This window comes from Nannizzia gypsea, genomic scaffold (genome assembly GCF_000150975.2).
Source record: "Nannizzia gypsea CBS 118893 supercont1.1 genomic scaffold, whole genome shotgun sequence".
NCBI classification, from domain to species: Eukaryota; Fungi; Ascomycota; class Eurotiomycetes; order Onygenales; family Arthrodermataceae; genus Nannizzia; species Nannizzia gypsea.
In genome coordinates, this window is record NW_003345201.1 from 3,192,876 (window position 1) to 3,205,077 (window position 12,202).

Sequence of the window (12,202 nt, forward strand, 5' to 3'; positions counted from 1 at the left end):
CGCTGAGGCTTGTTTTGTGATAAGTTTTTGAAGTTTAATGAGGAAAATTTGATCTCAGATTTTGTTGCTCGGTAAGAGACATGTTGCTCTTACAATAGATTTCTATCAAGGAAACGAAATATAAGGATATCCGCTCAGGTCCAGTTTTAAGGGAAGTCAAGAAAGAAAGAAAATGATGAAGCAAAGGACTACAGAGGCGGTTCGGATGCCACAGCCGGGGAATATTACTATATGATAGTAAAACAGGAAATCAAGCTTTTGCCAGTTGGGGGATATCGCATCTTGACCATACAGGGTATTCTAACGCAGCTATGGAAGCATGCTTATTCCACCAGCCAAACAAGGCTTGAGGTGATTATTTCTTCATAACGTGAGTGAAATGTACCACTATAGCCAGGGTAATATAGAAGGTAGCCAATCCTACGGTTGTTAATCAGAACAGTAAAAGGCCAACAGCAATATACAAACCATTGGTTAATGGTTAAACTGTGCAAAAGTGGTGGTGTACGGAGTACTTGGGCGACTTGAGGAAATACCGCTAGCTCAAGGTACAAGAATGGCATCAACTGGGCTGGTGCCAAATATCCATAGTGTCAGTGTCAGGAGGGGTCGTCCGAAACAGCATCGACAGGAACCCGCGTCGTGTTTTACCGCAGAATACCTTCTGAAAGAGCAGTTAGCTGACGGTTCTCAGGGTGACAAAGAGCGGCACTTACAGGGCAGCCTGTGAGGCCCATGTGTGTTCCTCATCTGGAAACCGGCATCACAGCCACGAAGCTCCCTCAGCACCATGTGGTTGTTGCGAAAACGTTGACTCCTTTTATTCCTGACGTTGGATGAAACTGCGTTTGCCTGCAGGACACGAAAAGTGGGTCCGCAATATCTGTGTCTGGGCAAACCAGTGGACATCAGCTCAACATCCGCCATTTCTCTTCCGTAGCCTCTCTCTGTCCACTATGGCTAAGTGTGGAACTGCTCTGCGGCTGATTCTCTCGTGCTTCGTGAAGCTAACCAAACTGGGCCTCGGCGCGGTTACATCACGTGGTTGATTGACGCGACTCTGGCGCTTAGTCGCAATCGAATTCTGACGTCAGTCTTTAACGGTTAGGCCATCGAAGTAGTACTTTTCCTAGGAACTGCTGAGTGTTGAACAATGATACCATCACGCAAAAATTACCCCTCATTGGCCTGTTTAAGGACCGTGATCTGCTACGATCCACCATTGGGTTCACCTTACTCCTTCCTTCTGGATTAAGACTTTCTCACCAGTTATTCAAACACCCCTTTCAAATTGTGCATACATCAAACATTTGCTACGGCCTTGTGGCAACTTTCGGGTGGTTGGAATTTTGCAGTTAGCTGTTTAATATCAGTACAAACAATATCTGTAACCCTCCCTGCCTCTGGAGAAAAGGATTGGACAAAATACGGATGCCTTGCATATCTAACGCGTCCAGGAGCTGGTCTAAACAAGGAACAAAGGGTATGGGCTAAGAAAATAAGCTTCTCAAGGTTATTTAGATGCAACGCTATCTCTTTCTTAGGGGGACAATTGTTGCATATGCCAGACTTGGAAACTCGACGTGATGAAGAATTTTGGTCGTACGGGAGGAAACATAAGCTACATAACCTGTTCGCTGGTATTGGGTCATATAAGTCTCGCGTATGATGCCACTAACAGTGCACTGGAAGGAACTGCCATACGACAGTACACACAGGTTACCGTAAGTGGTATGCCATTTTAAGGAAGTGTGAGTTCTTGAGTGGCTCGTGGGGTCCTGCTGCGCAAGAGTATGTCTGCTGTCTGGGGCCACGCAGCCTATATCCTGACAGGATATTTTATTCCAACTATTATATCATTACCTGTAAGTACTATCTTCTAATTGCGGGTTTATTAACCTTGATAAGGAATACAGAAAAGTTGAAGGGCTTACTAAGGTTAAGGATAGAAGCTTTACAATTAAAGAGCTGAATAAATATATTATCAAACCGATTGCTTTATAAGTGGATAGGATCTAGATCTAGAATATAAAACCTAGTGGGGCGATTTACTTTCTGGATAAGACGGAAGTCTACGTGGAGACAATAACCTGACGATCTTGTTTCTCTCTTAAAGATGGGCTTAGATATTATATATAAAAGATTATCACAGATAATCCATTGAGTGAATTACGATGAGCAAAGACGGAGTATGTCTACTACCCGGCTGTTACATGATGCCCGGGAAAGACCGTTGAAAGAATCAGCAATAAGTTGTAAGATAATCTGTGATTATAGTAGTAGTACCAGCAACATCACTATCATTGGTATTAGCAATAGTAGGAATGATAAAAATACAAAAGTACAAGGGTCAGGAGAGATCGATTCTATAGTATACTTGTATGGGATATACATGACCATAACAATATGCAAGCACTGTAATCGAAAAGGTATTAGATAACTCCCTCCTTCTGTTGACTTGACATCTTAGGATGATAAGACCAAGATAAAAGTCCTGAGCAGGAGCAGAGACTACTCCTTATACCTGAGCCCCATGAAAGGCCATTACCCCCAGGAGAGTGTTATGGCTGAAAGGCACGTTGGAAGAAGTAACATCAACGGGCTTATATAAGCAGAGGTTGGCGTGCGGAGAAAAGGCCGGCGGTCCTTTTATATCTCACACACCGATCTTCGATCCAGTAACTCCGGAGAAACTGGGGAAGAGAAGCTGCTTTATTTGTTCGAGAATATTCGCCTCGACCAGAAGCCTCGCTTAAACGGCAAATTACTGGATCTGGGGCTCTTTTGTGACAGCTAGTGATAGAGAGAGAATATCTTCTCACCCTGCGACCCGCGAAAACCACTTATCAGTTGGTGATAAACTGGTTGCTGTTTCACTTTGCTTCCGTGATTTATTTCTGTGGATGGATGGATGGTATCTTTTTGCCGTCCAGCTAGCACGGCCACCGTAGCCTTGCATCACCAGACTTTCATCGCCTGGCCACTTTGGCAATCCTCATCCTTCCAGTTGCCCTGTTTAGTTGTAGTAATATAACCATGGACACCGTACGGAGTAACCACTTTGTCAATGATGTAATTTCCTCGTCAGGTCGGTAATAAGGTAATTACGGAGTAACTTCATAACATACGACAAGGGGGGTAGCGGGAAGCGAGTGGAAGGCCGTTTGCCTCTGCCTTCGCTCTCGCTGTTTACCGTTGTCGGCATAATGCCGCGCCGAAGGATCAAAAGCCAGTCAGATTACGAGTATTGGGCACCTATTGGCTAAGATCGTCCAAGAACGGGGCCGGCTGAGTCAAGCAACGACCAAGGAGCTAGCGGGAATGCTTGCGCCTGACGAGGGTTAAGCTTGCTTAGACGGTTGATATATGGGAGTTCGTGGTCAAGGCCACGGTAGAAGGAGGGAAGCCTTTCCTCCTACCATTTCGTTTCAATCAACTGATATATGGAGCTTTCCATGCCAAAGCTGGCCTGTCAAAAAGGAAACCGAGACGAGCTATCCTATCCATGCCAGTTCATATTACCAGGTGGAGGCATGTATTACGTTTACTTACATGGCGGTGGAGCAGCACGCAGAGTACCTAGGTAACTTAGTAGACGCTGTTTCCGTCCTCCTCCTGCCCGTCTGGGTCACTCTCTTTCTCAGCCCTTCTTTTGCTGCTTGCTGCTTGCTGTCTCTTTGTTCTTGTCGTTCGAGTTGGGAGCTTGGCTGGATGCTCAACGATGCGTGGTGGAGATGGTGTGTCCGGGGTCAAAGGCCGCAGGACGCAAAGACACAGCATGATCGTCATATCCATCCATCAGCCTCGAGTGTGACCCGATGTCTTCGCACTTCGTATCCCGCCAGTCTTGTCCCTTTTTCCCGCCTCCTGTTCTCTGGTCTGCGCCTCCGATACCGTTGTCTCTCTCTTTCTGGCTTCTTCCGCTTCATGCTAGAAATGCCAAGCAGGAGCAGGCCTGACGCTTGTAGTATTGATGTGCACCCGCGATCTCCACTCGGCCTGTATTGTCCCCTTCCTTACAGCCCGTGACCGAGCTGTGACAGCCGAGTACCGCAGCGGTAGCTGCCTACTTACATGGGCCTTGGACGGTGCCGGCCAACCAGCGCCGCCAGCCACTTACCACCATGTAACAGTGGTGGAGGGTGATGTAACGGACGTCATCGTATCCAGGCATTGGAAACCCAAGCTCACAGACACGACGGAATGACGACCATGAGCAAGTAGAGCAACGCCAAAAGAAAAAATCCTGGAGCCCGGGGAAGTGGGGAGGCAGAGAGTCTGCTTCCCTGTATAAGTAGCCATTATATTTAAATTGATCGATGGGAGGCGGGAAAGGCGTTTCTTTTTGTTTTATAAAGTCCTCCTGGTCATCTATCTTTTGCGCTATTTCTAGCTTGACTGCTTTGCTCTCTTTGTTGTTGTTGTTGACACGAGCAGGTGTATACCTATTTAAACACCAGATAGTCGAACAGGCGTAATTCTTCTTTACACTGCCTTTCCACCTATCTTCTTTTCTTCTTCAGGTAGGGCTGTTGCAGCTATACGTCCTCTAGCGAGCCTGTCTTTACAATGGCCGAACCCGAGCGCGGCAACGAGCCTGCCGCCGACACGACGCAGCCACCACAGCAAGCAGCTGCACCACAGCCGGAGAGACAGCAAACCGAGTCTCAAACTCAGTCAGCTCAAGTTGAGCCGAAGTTGAGCAATGGGAGCTCTGATGTTGAGGACGAAGAGCGCGGAGAGAGAGACCATATCGACCTCCAGAACAACATAACCGCAAAGTTAGTGATACTATACATATGCCTACAAACTGGAGAAACACCAAGTTAGAAGGCACCCATACTGACGAAGCTATTGGAACATAGAGTACAGAACCCACTTGCCGGCATCCCCAAGAGACGGCTTCTCCGCGATGTGGATGAGTTTGCGACCAGGTACGGAATCGAGGATTCTCTGCCGTTGCTGCGAAAGGGTGCTCTCATAGCAAAGGATCCCGCCAACTTCGAGACCGTCGAGGGCCTGACTGAGGACGAGCGAGAGTCAATTCGCCGAGAAGTCACCCACAAGTGGCGCCAACCATGGGCGATGTACTTCACCATCATCCTCTGCTCTATCGGAGCTGCTGTCCAGTGAGTACTATCTATACCACGTTGCCTTGTCTTGTCTGGTGTGCAGTTCTAACATTTCATGATTGATAAAGAGGATGGGATCAGACTGGCTCCAACGGTGCCAATCTTTCATTCCCCAAAGCTCTGGGTATAGATGATTCTCCAGGAGCTCCCAATGCTGAAGTGAACTCCTGGCTTGTTGGACTCGTCAACTCGTATGTTAACCGAAACCTTAGCTACCTTAACGTTAGTATCTGTACCTGCATGCTAACACCTCTCCAGTGGCCCTTACATTGGCTCTGCTCTATTGTAAGCAATTAGCCCAACTTCAGACGAATGCCCATTTTCGGGTGTCCTGTTTTCTTGTTTCCCAAGTGCGCCGTCTAACTGATAAATAGTGGCTGCTGGCTTTCCGATCCTCTGAACCAGTATCTCGGCCGTCGTGGTACCATATTTGTTTCCGCCGTCTTCTGTGTCCTGACCCCAATTGGTTCCGCTGTAGCTCAAACATGGGAACAACTGCTGGCAACTCGTCTCCTTCTCGGGGTTGGAATGGGTACAAAGGCCTCCACTGTTCCCATCTTTTGTGCTGAAAACACTCCCGCCATAGTCCGTGGTGGCCTTGTAATGAGTTGGCAACTGTACTTTCTCCCTCCCCCCCTGGCTCTTTCATGTGTTAGAATCTGGCTAACTTCTTTCCTAGGTGGACTGCATTCGGTATCTTCCTCGGATTCACTGCTAACCTTGTTGTGAAGGATATCGGAGCAATTGCGTGGCGCTTGCAAGTCGGTTCTGCTTTCATCCCAGCGGTCCCCCTTGTGGCAATGGTGTATCTTTGCCCCGAGTCGCCGCGTTGGTATATCAAGAAGGGCAAGGTCTCCAAGGCATTCAAGTCTCTCAAGCGGCTGAGAAATCATGAGATCCAGGCTGCTAGGGATCTTTACCTGATCTACTCCCAGATCCAGATCGAGGCTGAGCTCGCCGGAAACAGCAACTATGTAACCCGTTTCATCCAGCTCTTTACCATCCCTCGAGTTCGACGTGCAACTCTGGCTTCCTTCGTCGTCATGATTGCTCAGCAGATGTGCGGAAGTACGTACCGTCCATACATACATACCTCTCCTTCTCAGTTGCGTTATGCTAACATGTGTATGTAACCAGTCAACATCATGGCTTTCTACTCGTCGACTATCTTCAAGCAAGCCGGTGCCAGTGAATCTGAAGCCCTCATTGCGTCCTTCGGTTTTGGTCTCGTCAACTTCGTCTTTGCGTTCCCCGCTATTTGGACCATCGATACCTGGGGCCGACGAGCTCTGTTGATCTTCACCTTCCCACAGATGACATGGACTCTCCTGGCAGCTGGTTTCTGCTTCTACATCCCCGAGGACAACAGAGCACATCTCGGTCTCATTGCCTTCTTCGTCTTCCTCTTCGCTGCTTTCTACTCTCCTGGCGAAGGACCAGTGCCGTTCACCTACTCCGCCGAAGTGTTTCCCCTGTCCCATCGTGGTAAGTTCCACTTCTCCCTGCCATTTAAGGAAAGCTACAGTTAGTAACCAAATGGGTTAAACAGAGGTCGGCATGTCCTGGGCTGTGGCTACCTGTCTTTTCTGGGCAGCAGTGCTCTCTGTCTCCTTCCCCCGTATTCTTCAAGCCATGACCCCAACCGGTGCCTTCGGTTTCTATGCGTAAGTGATTTCCCTTCCCCATGTTCAAAACCAACCAAGAATAAAAAAGCAAAAAACAATAACAATAACAATAACTAATAATAAAACTAACAACCCGGTTGAAACAAAAACAGTGGTCTGAACGTTGTTGCCCTGATAATGATTTATCTCTGGGTTCCTGAAACGAAACAACGCACCCTTGAAGAACTCGACTACATCTTCGCCGTGCCCACAACGACGCACATGCACTACCAGGTCTTCAAGGTCCTGCCTCACTTCTTCCGCCGTCACATCCTTCGCCAGAAGAATGCTGATCTCGAACCCCTGTACAAGTTCGATGAGCTTCACCGAGATGACGACAGTGATGATGCCCGCCACAGTGTCCAGGCTGACAATGGGGCGACAGAGAAGATGTGAGAAGGGCCTCTTGCAGCATCTTATCTCATCTTATCTCATCTCATCACCTTGCCTTGTTTAGATAACTAATGCGGATAAAGGGTGTCATGTTAAGTATTTTAATGTCTCTCTTTTTTCACCCCTCCTTTTTTTACAATTCTGCTACTCTTGCTGGCTAGTTAAATAGACTGGCCTCTTTTCTTTTCATCTTATCCTTTTAAGTACGGAGTACCTAGGTAGACTACTATCAAGACCTGGTAGCTACCTAGTTGCCGAGATGGATATAAAGATAACCCTAGGAGAGTGCTACTGTAGACGGTAGCAATAGCTAGAAGAAGTAGCTCTAATATACCTCGTCTCTCTTTACCTCTCTATCTAAGTAACTAGCTACCTCCCTACACCGCTAGTTAGTTATCACTCCTACTGCTCTAGCTATTTAACACTGCTTTCCCCTATCACAAGATATCAACATCGACATCAACTGCCCACGGTCAGCGGGCGTCTATCCATTGTAAGTGTACATCACGTGGCTTCCTCTTTCTGCCAATCCAACTTTGACCCTTTTTGGCTTTGCTTTTGTTGTGGCCGAAAAAAACGTCCATCTCCAACTTCAACTTCAACCGTCAACTTCTTCTTCTTCCTCTGCCTCTTCCCTTTCTTTCTCTCTCTTTGCCTCTCCGTCTTGACGCCAGACCGACACCCAGTCCATCGACCCTCGTCTCTCCGTCTGCGCTAGCCTCGATACTTGAACCGTACGAAGCCCAAGTTACTCCCATCCTCCGCCCAACGCCATCTGCAGCTATCGCCCCTCGACCAAGAAGCAGCTCTAGAGGCATTTTGTGGGTTCCCGCTTTTTGTCCCATACAACTTCCGTCAGCGGTGGAGCTTTCTTTTCCACCAGACAGTCGGCCGCCAACACAAACAGTAGCCCAGAACAAGAAGCGAACGCGGACAACTCGCAGACGGGGGGAACTGTAATTCGGCCTTCCGTACTTGCGCGCGCATACCCCCGAGCCTTCCTATCCCTTTTAATCCTCTACGAGAGACCCGGCAGCGGCCATCGATCTTCATCTTCACTGGACCAAGGTCTCCTTGACCGCTAAGAGCTTTGACCATTGTTGGATCTTGTGCCCTTTTTTCTTCTTCTCTTTTCTTGTGGTTTTCTTTATTTACCTTCTCTTTCTTCCTGGCTCTCTCTCCCTTCTCTCCTTGCCTTAACGACCACGGCCGCACATTTAGATGATTTGAATGTCTGGGTTACCATAGTACTGCGATAACTTGCTTTATTCTATTTAATATCCAGTGAGTTGGCTTATTAGTGAAGAGAAAAGTGGTGATTGATATTCATATTAATGCTCGTTTGCACTAACATTTACTGATTTTAGCCACGACTCTTTCCTCAACTTTCTAATAACACACATACTCTCGCCCGACCAACCATTACGACTTCTCCCTTTCTTTTTTCTTTATCTTGGCTTCAAATTTCCTACGGCATCTTCTGTTGACACCTGCATAATCAATCCCTGGCTGTTATTCATCTAGTTTGGGAGGGGTTATAGAATATATCGATCATGCCTTGTTTTAAGGGCCTTGCAGTCAGCATTCATACGCCCAATGGGCCACTTGCAGAATACTCAGTTCAGCGCCATTCTCGTGCTTCTCGAATTGCCTGCTACATCCCAGTACCGCCTCCCAAACTTCCCAACTCGGCTACTGGGAAGCCAGAGCAGTCGACATTCGCCATATCAATCACCCTCCTCACACCGGGTCTGACGGTCCCTTATTCCACACCAAAAGCCACGCCAGATAACCCTTACCCCAGACCGAAGATTGTGGGAGGCCTTCCGGACCAGCCTAGTGCTGGGTCTTCCATAGGCCCATATCAGCCCATGACAGCCTCGCCGCGAGAAACGGTTGCAGCATATATCTACTTTGATGGTAGACAGAAGGAAGAAGTGGCCACATTATTAAGAAGAGGTGAAGAGACCTGGGTCAATTCGAGGTGGGTGGGTGTTCCGCTGTCTGAAGGTGGCGGGCTTGCCGAACGAGAATTCCTGTTTCGTGAAGTCGGCCTGGAACGGTGGCTTAATGGGTTAGATCTCGAGGGCAAGGATGCAGCCGAGAAAATCGAACGAAGACGCCAGAAATTGGAGAAGAGGAGGCGGAAACGAGATCTGCAGCAACGCAGTGAAGATGCTGCTAATGCGACTGCGGACGAAGGCATGGATCTAGATGACAAAAAGCCGAAGCTATTGCGGGAGAAGGGTGTTCTTCGATATGGAGCAAATGATCAGTCGCCCGTGGAGCAGCTATCTGACGATGCGGATTTGCTATCCTCAGACTCGGACCTGGAGGATGACGACCCTATACCAGAAACGGCCGGTCAGATCAAAGTAGCCTTGTTCCGGGTCTTAGCTTCGGGAGAAATCAAGCGTGGAGAGTACTCCCCTCAGTTTGATGCCCATGACGATGATGAAGATACGCATGGTGGCACTGGCGGTGGCCAGGAGTCAAATGGAAACGGCAATGCTGCTGATGTAGATCATACCACCAGCTTTGCGAAACCAAAGTCGCTAGACCCGAAGTCCATCAGCACTCAAACGGTTACTGGAATTGACCCCACTGACAAGCCGTATGCTGTCTTTACATTCATGTATAGGGGTGAACGTAAGTTTTTATCCTCTTTTTGGATAGTTGTCAATTCTTGCTAACATGACCTCCCTTTTGATTTGCGACAGGCCAATTGCAGAAAATGGGGATATTAAAGGATCCCAAGTCTCAAGACAAGGAACCTCTAAAGTCAGCTCGTCGAAAGTCTACACAGCCTGATTTTGCGAATATCAAGCCCCTGAAACCGGGTGGCACCACCGGTTTTGTCGGCTTTCGAGATCGTGAAAAGGAACTGAAGACCGGCAAAAGGAAGGGTCCCAATGGAAGCGAGGTTGACAGTGACGACGATGAGGATGACGAGGGTGTCTCTGTTTCCATTGTTGGTAAGGCAGAGGACGAAGAGGAGAAAGAGGGCAACTCTCTCCTAACCCCAGATGATGCCAAGCGGCAGGGTGAGCTTGCAGAAGGTGTTCGGCAGATAAAGGTATGCATACCATGGATGCCTCTTTGTGAATTGCACCATTGCAGGACGCTAAGCTGACACTGTAACCCTTTTTAGCTCAAACGACAGCACTCTGCCGAGCCTTTGTCCGCCGCGGCCGGTCTCGCAGATCCCGCGAGAGCCTCGAAATCAAGCACTCCTGGGTCAAGGCTCTCCCCGCCGGTAACAACCAGACACGACTCCACACCGCCTCATAGTAGTCTACCGAAGGAGACAAGTATGAATCTACTCGATAATGACGCCTATGTTGGCAGCCCGCTCAAGAAGCAGAGGGCAAGCATATCTGAGGATATTAATCGACAGGGGGCAGTGACCGGCTTATCGTCTAAAATTCACGAGATCATGGATACTACTGCTGCTGCTACACCGGCCACAGCTGCTGGTGAAACCCAAAGCAATTCGAGCTGCATGACCAACCACAATACAGGCACCAACGTCGCTAACGACGGTCTGCGCGGGGGTCTGCTCTCGGAGGGTATAATGCAGTCTGATATAAAGTCTCCTGGGTTAGAGGAGGAGTTGTAGCGAACGGGCCCTCTCATAAACACTCCAGGGTTCAAAACAAAATACATGCAGTTCCCTTTTACCGTTTCCTTCGCACCTTACTTACATACAGGCTCCCTTTTTCTATTAATATTTTTAACAATCTCTTGCATTAGTCTGAAGAGAAAACAGGTCTGTTCGATTCTTCATTTCTTCCCCTGTCCTTTCAGACAGACAGGACGAAGTCCACCGCCCCAACATGCTGAGATCATTCGATCATTCCGACCCCCGATACCATGGATAAATGGATAAACGGGAAAGATGGAAATAAATCTGTTGGCTATTTTTTTTTGTTGCTTTGGTGCTTCCACTCTTCCTTTGGTCCTCTGCACGCGCGTACCTCTCTCTAGCTCCCCGTTTTCGCTTCCCTCGGCCTGGCTGGTGCAGAGCAAGCGTCGGCGTCCAGGGGTTAGTTAGGTGAGGGTGATTGTCCCAACTACTCCGTACTCCGTACGTCGCAAAGAAACAAAAGATCTTCCTCCCTATATAGTTATAACCATAAGTTATAAATATACGGATCGTCGTTCCGTAACTCTGATTCATTTTGTGAGCTCTCTCTTTTAGCTCCTCCGGGCATTTTCTTCGGTACTCAGTGCTGTGCTCCTGCGGCAGTTAACATCACCCCCTGACTTCGACTATTATGGCTAGAATCAGTTGCGACTGCCTACTGCGCCCCTTACATACGGAGTATTGACACTTTGGCTGCATTTAGCCATCTGCTGGAGGATGGAGTACTCCGCGCGTTACATTATATATCGATGGTAGTGGTGATGCTTCCCTACGGCCAGCAAGGGGTCCCACCAGCTTTCTCTCCGGTACATTAAGCATATACTTACTCTAGTTATTATGTCCGGAGTTTAGGAACAGGGGAGGGACAATATTCCCTGTCGACGCAAAAGCCCGCAAAGAACCCATGCATGAGCCATGCTTAGCAGAGCCGTGATATAGACTCTTCCGAGGTCCTTTGTACGTACTCCGTATCAGAGACAATAACAACCACCACCAGCGCGCGAACCCCTCCATCTGCATCGTCGATCAAGATAATCGTGATGATGTTCGGGAATATCTGGTAGTCAGGTAATAGTAATAATAATAATACTAATTGTTGGGCGATCGAGGAGGTCATCGCTCTCTTTCTCTCCCCCTTTTCTTTCCGCTGCTGCATCACATCACCGGCCACCGGCTTTCATGATCGAGTCATTTTCAAGCCACTGACGAAAGAAATGGGAGAAAAAAAGTAGAAGGCAATCTTTCCCTTTTTCCTTTCAAGTCGGCGGCCCTATCTTCCCTCCTTCCCTTTATTTGTTAGTCACGTTTTCCTGTCGGTGGCCAGCTTCTGCCAATTCAGTTTGGCCCTATAGCGCACAATCCGCCCT

General features: G+C 48.3%; 3 protein-coding genes across 3 annotated transcripts; 2 read left to right on the forward strand and 1 right to left on the reverse strand.

Moving 5' to 3' along the window:
* Window positions 1-4,569: 4,569 nt before the first annotated feature.
* On the forward strand, window positions 4,570-7,192 carry MGYG_01169 (arabinose-proton symporter; the record flags this gene model as incomplete). Its single annotated transcript, XM_003177036.1, has 9 exons — window positions 4,570-4,781; window positions 4,866-5,129; window positions 5,201-5,323; window positions 5,391-5,417; window positions 5,507-5,749; window positions 5,812-6,200; window positions 6,270-6,617; window positions 6,682-6,796; window positions 6,910-7,192. 9 exons carry the CDS (start codon window positions 4,570-4,572, stop codon window positions 7,190-7,192), a joined length of 2,004 nt encoding a protein of 667 aa, XP_003177084.1.
* A 602-nt stretch (window positions 7,193-7,794) lies between these two features.
* Window positions 7,795-8,287, reverse strand: MGYG_08921 (hypothetical protein; the record flags this gene model as incomplete). The annotated part of the gene is made up of 2 exons (XM_003177037.1): window positions 7,795-8,021; window positions 8,179-8,287. The coding sequence occupies 2 exons, from the start codon at window positions 8,285-8,287 to the stop codon at window positions 7,795-7,797; spliced, it is 336 nt and encodes a 111-aa protein (XP_003177085.1).
* A 455-nt stretch (window positions 8,288-8,742) lies between these two features.
* Window positions 8,743-10,808, forward strand: MGYG_01170 (hypothetical protein; the record flags this gene model as incomplete). The annotated part of the gene is made up of 3 exons (XM_003177038.1): window positions 8,743-9,838; window positions 9,910-10,265; window positions 10,341-10,808. 3 exons carry the CDS (start codon window positions 8,743-8,745, stop codon window positions 10,806-10,808), a joined length of 1,920 nt encoding a protein of 639 aa, XP_003177086.1.
* Between the last annotated feature and the right edge of the window lie 1,394 nt (window positions 10,809-12,202).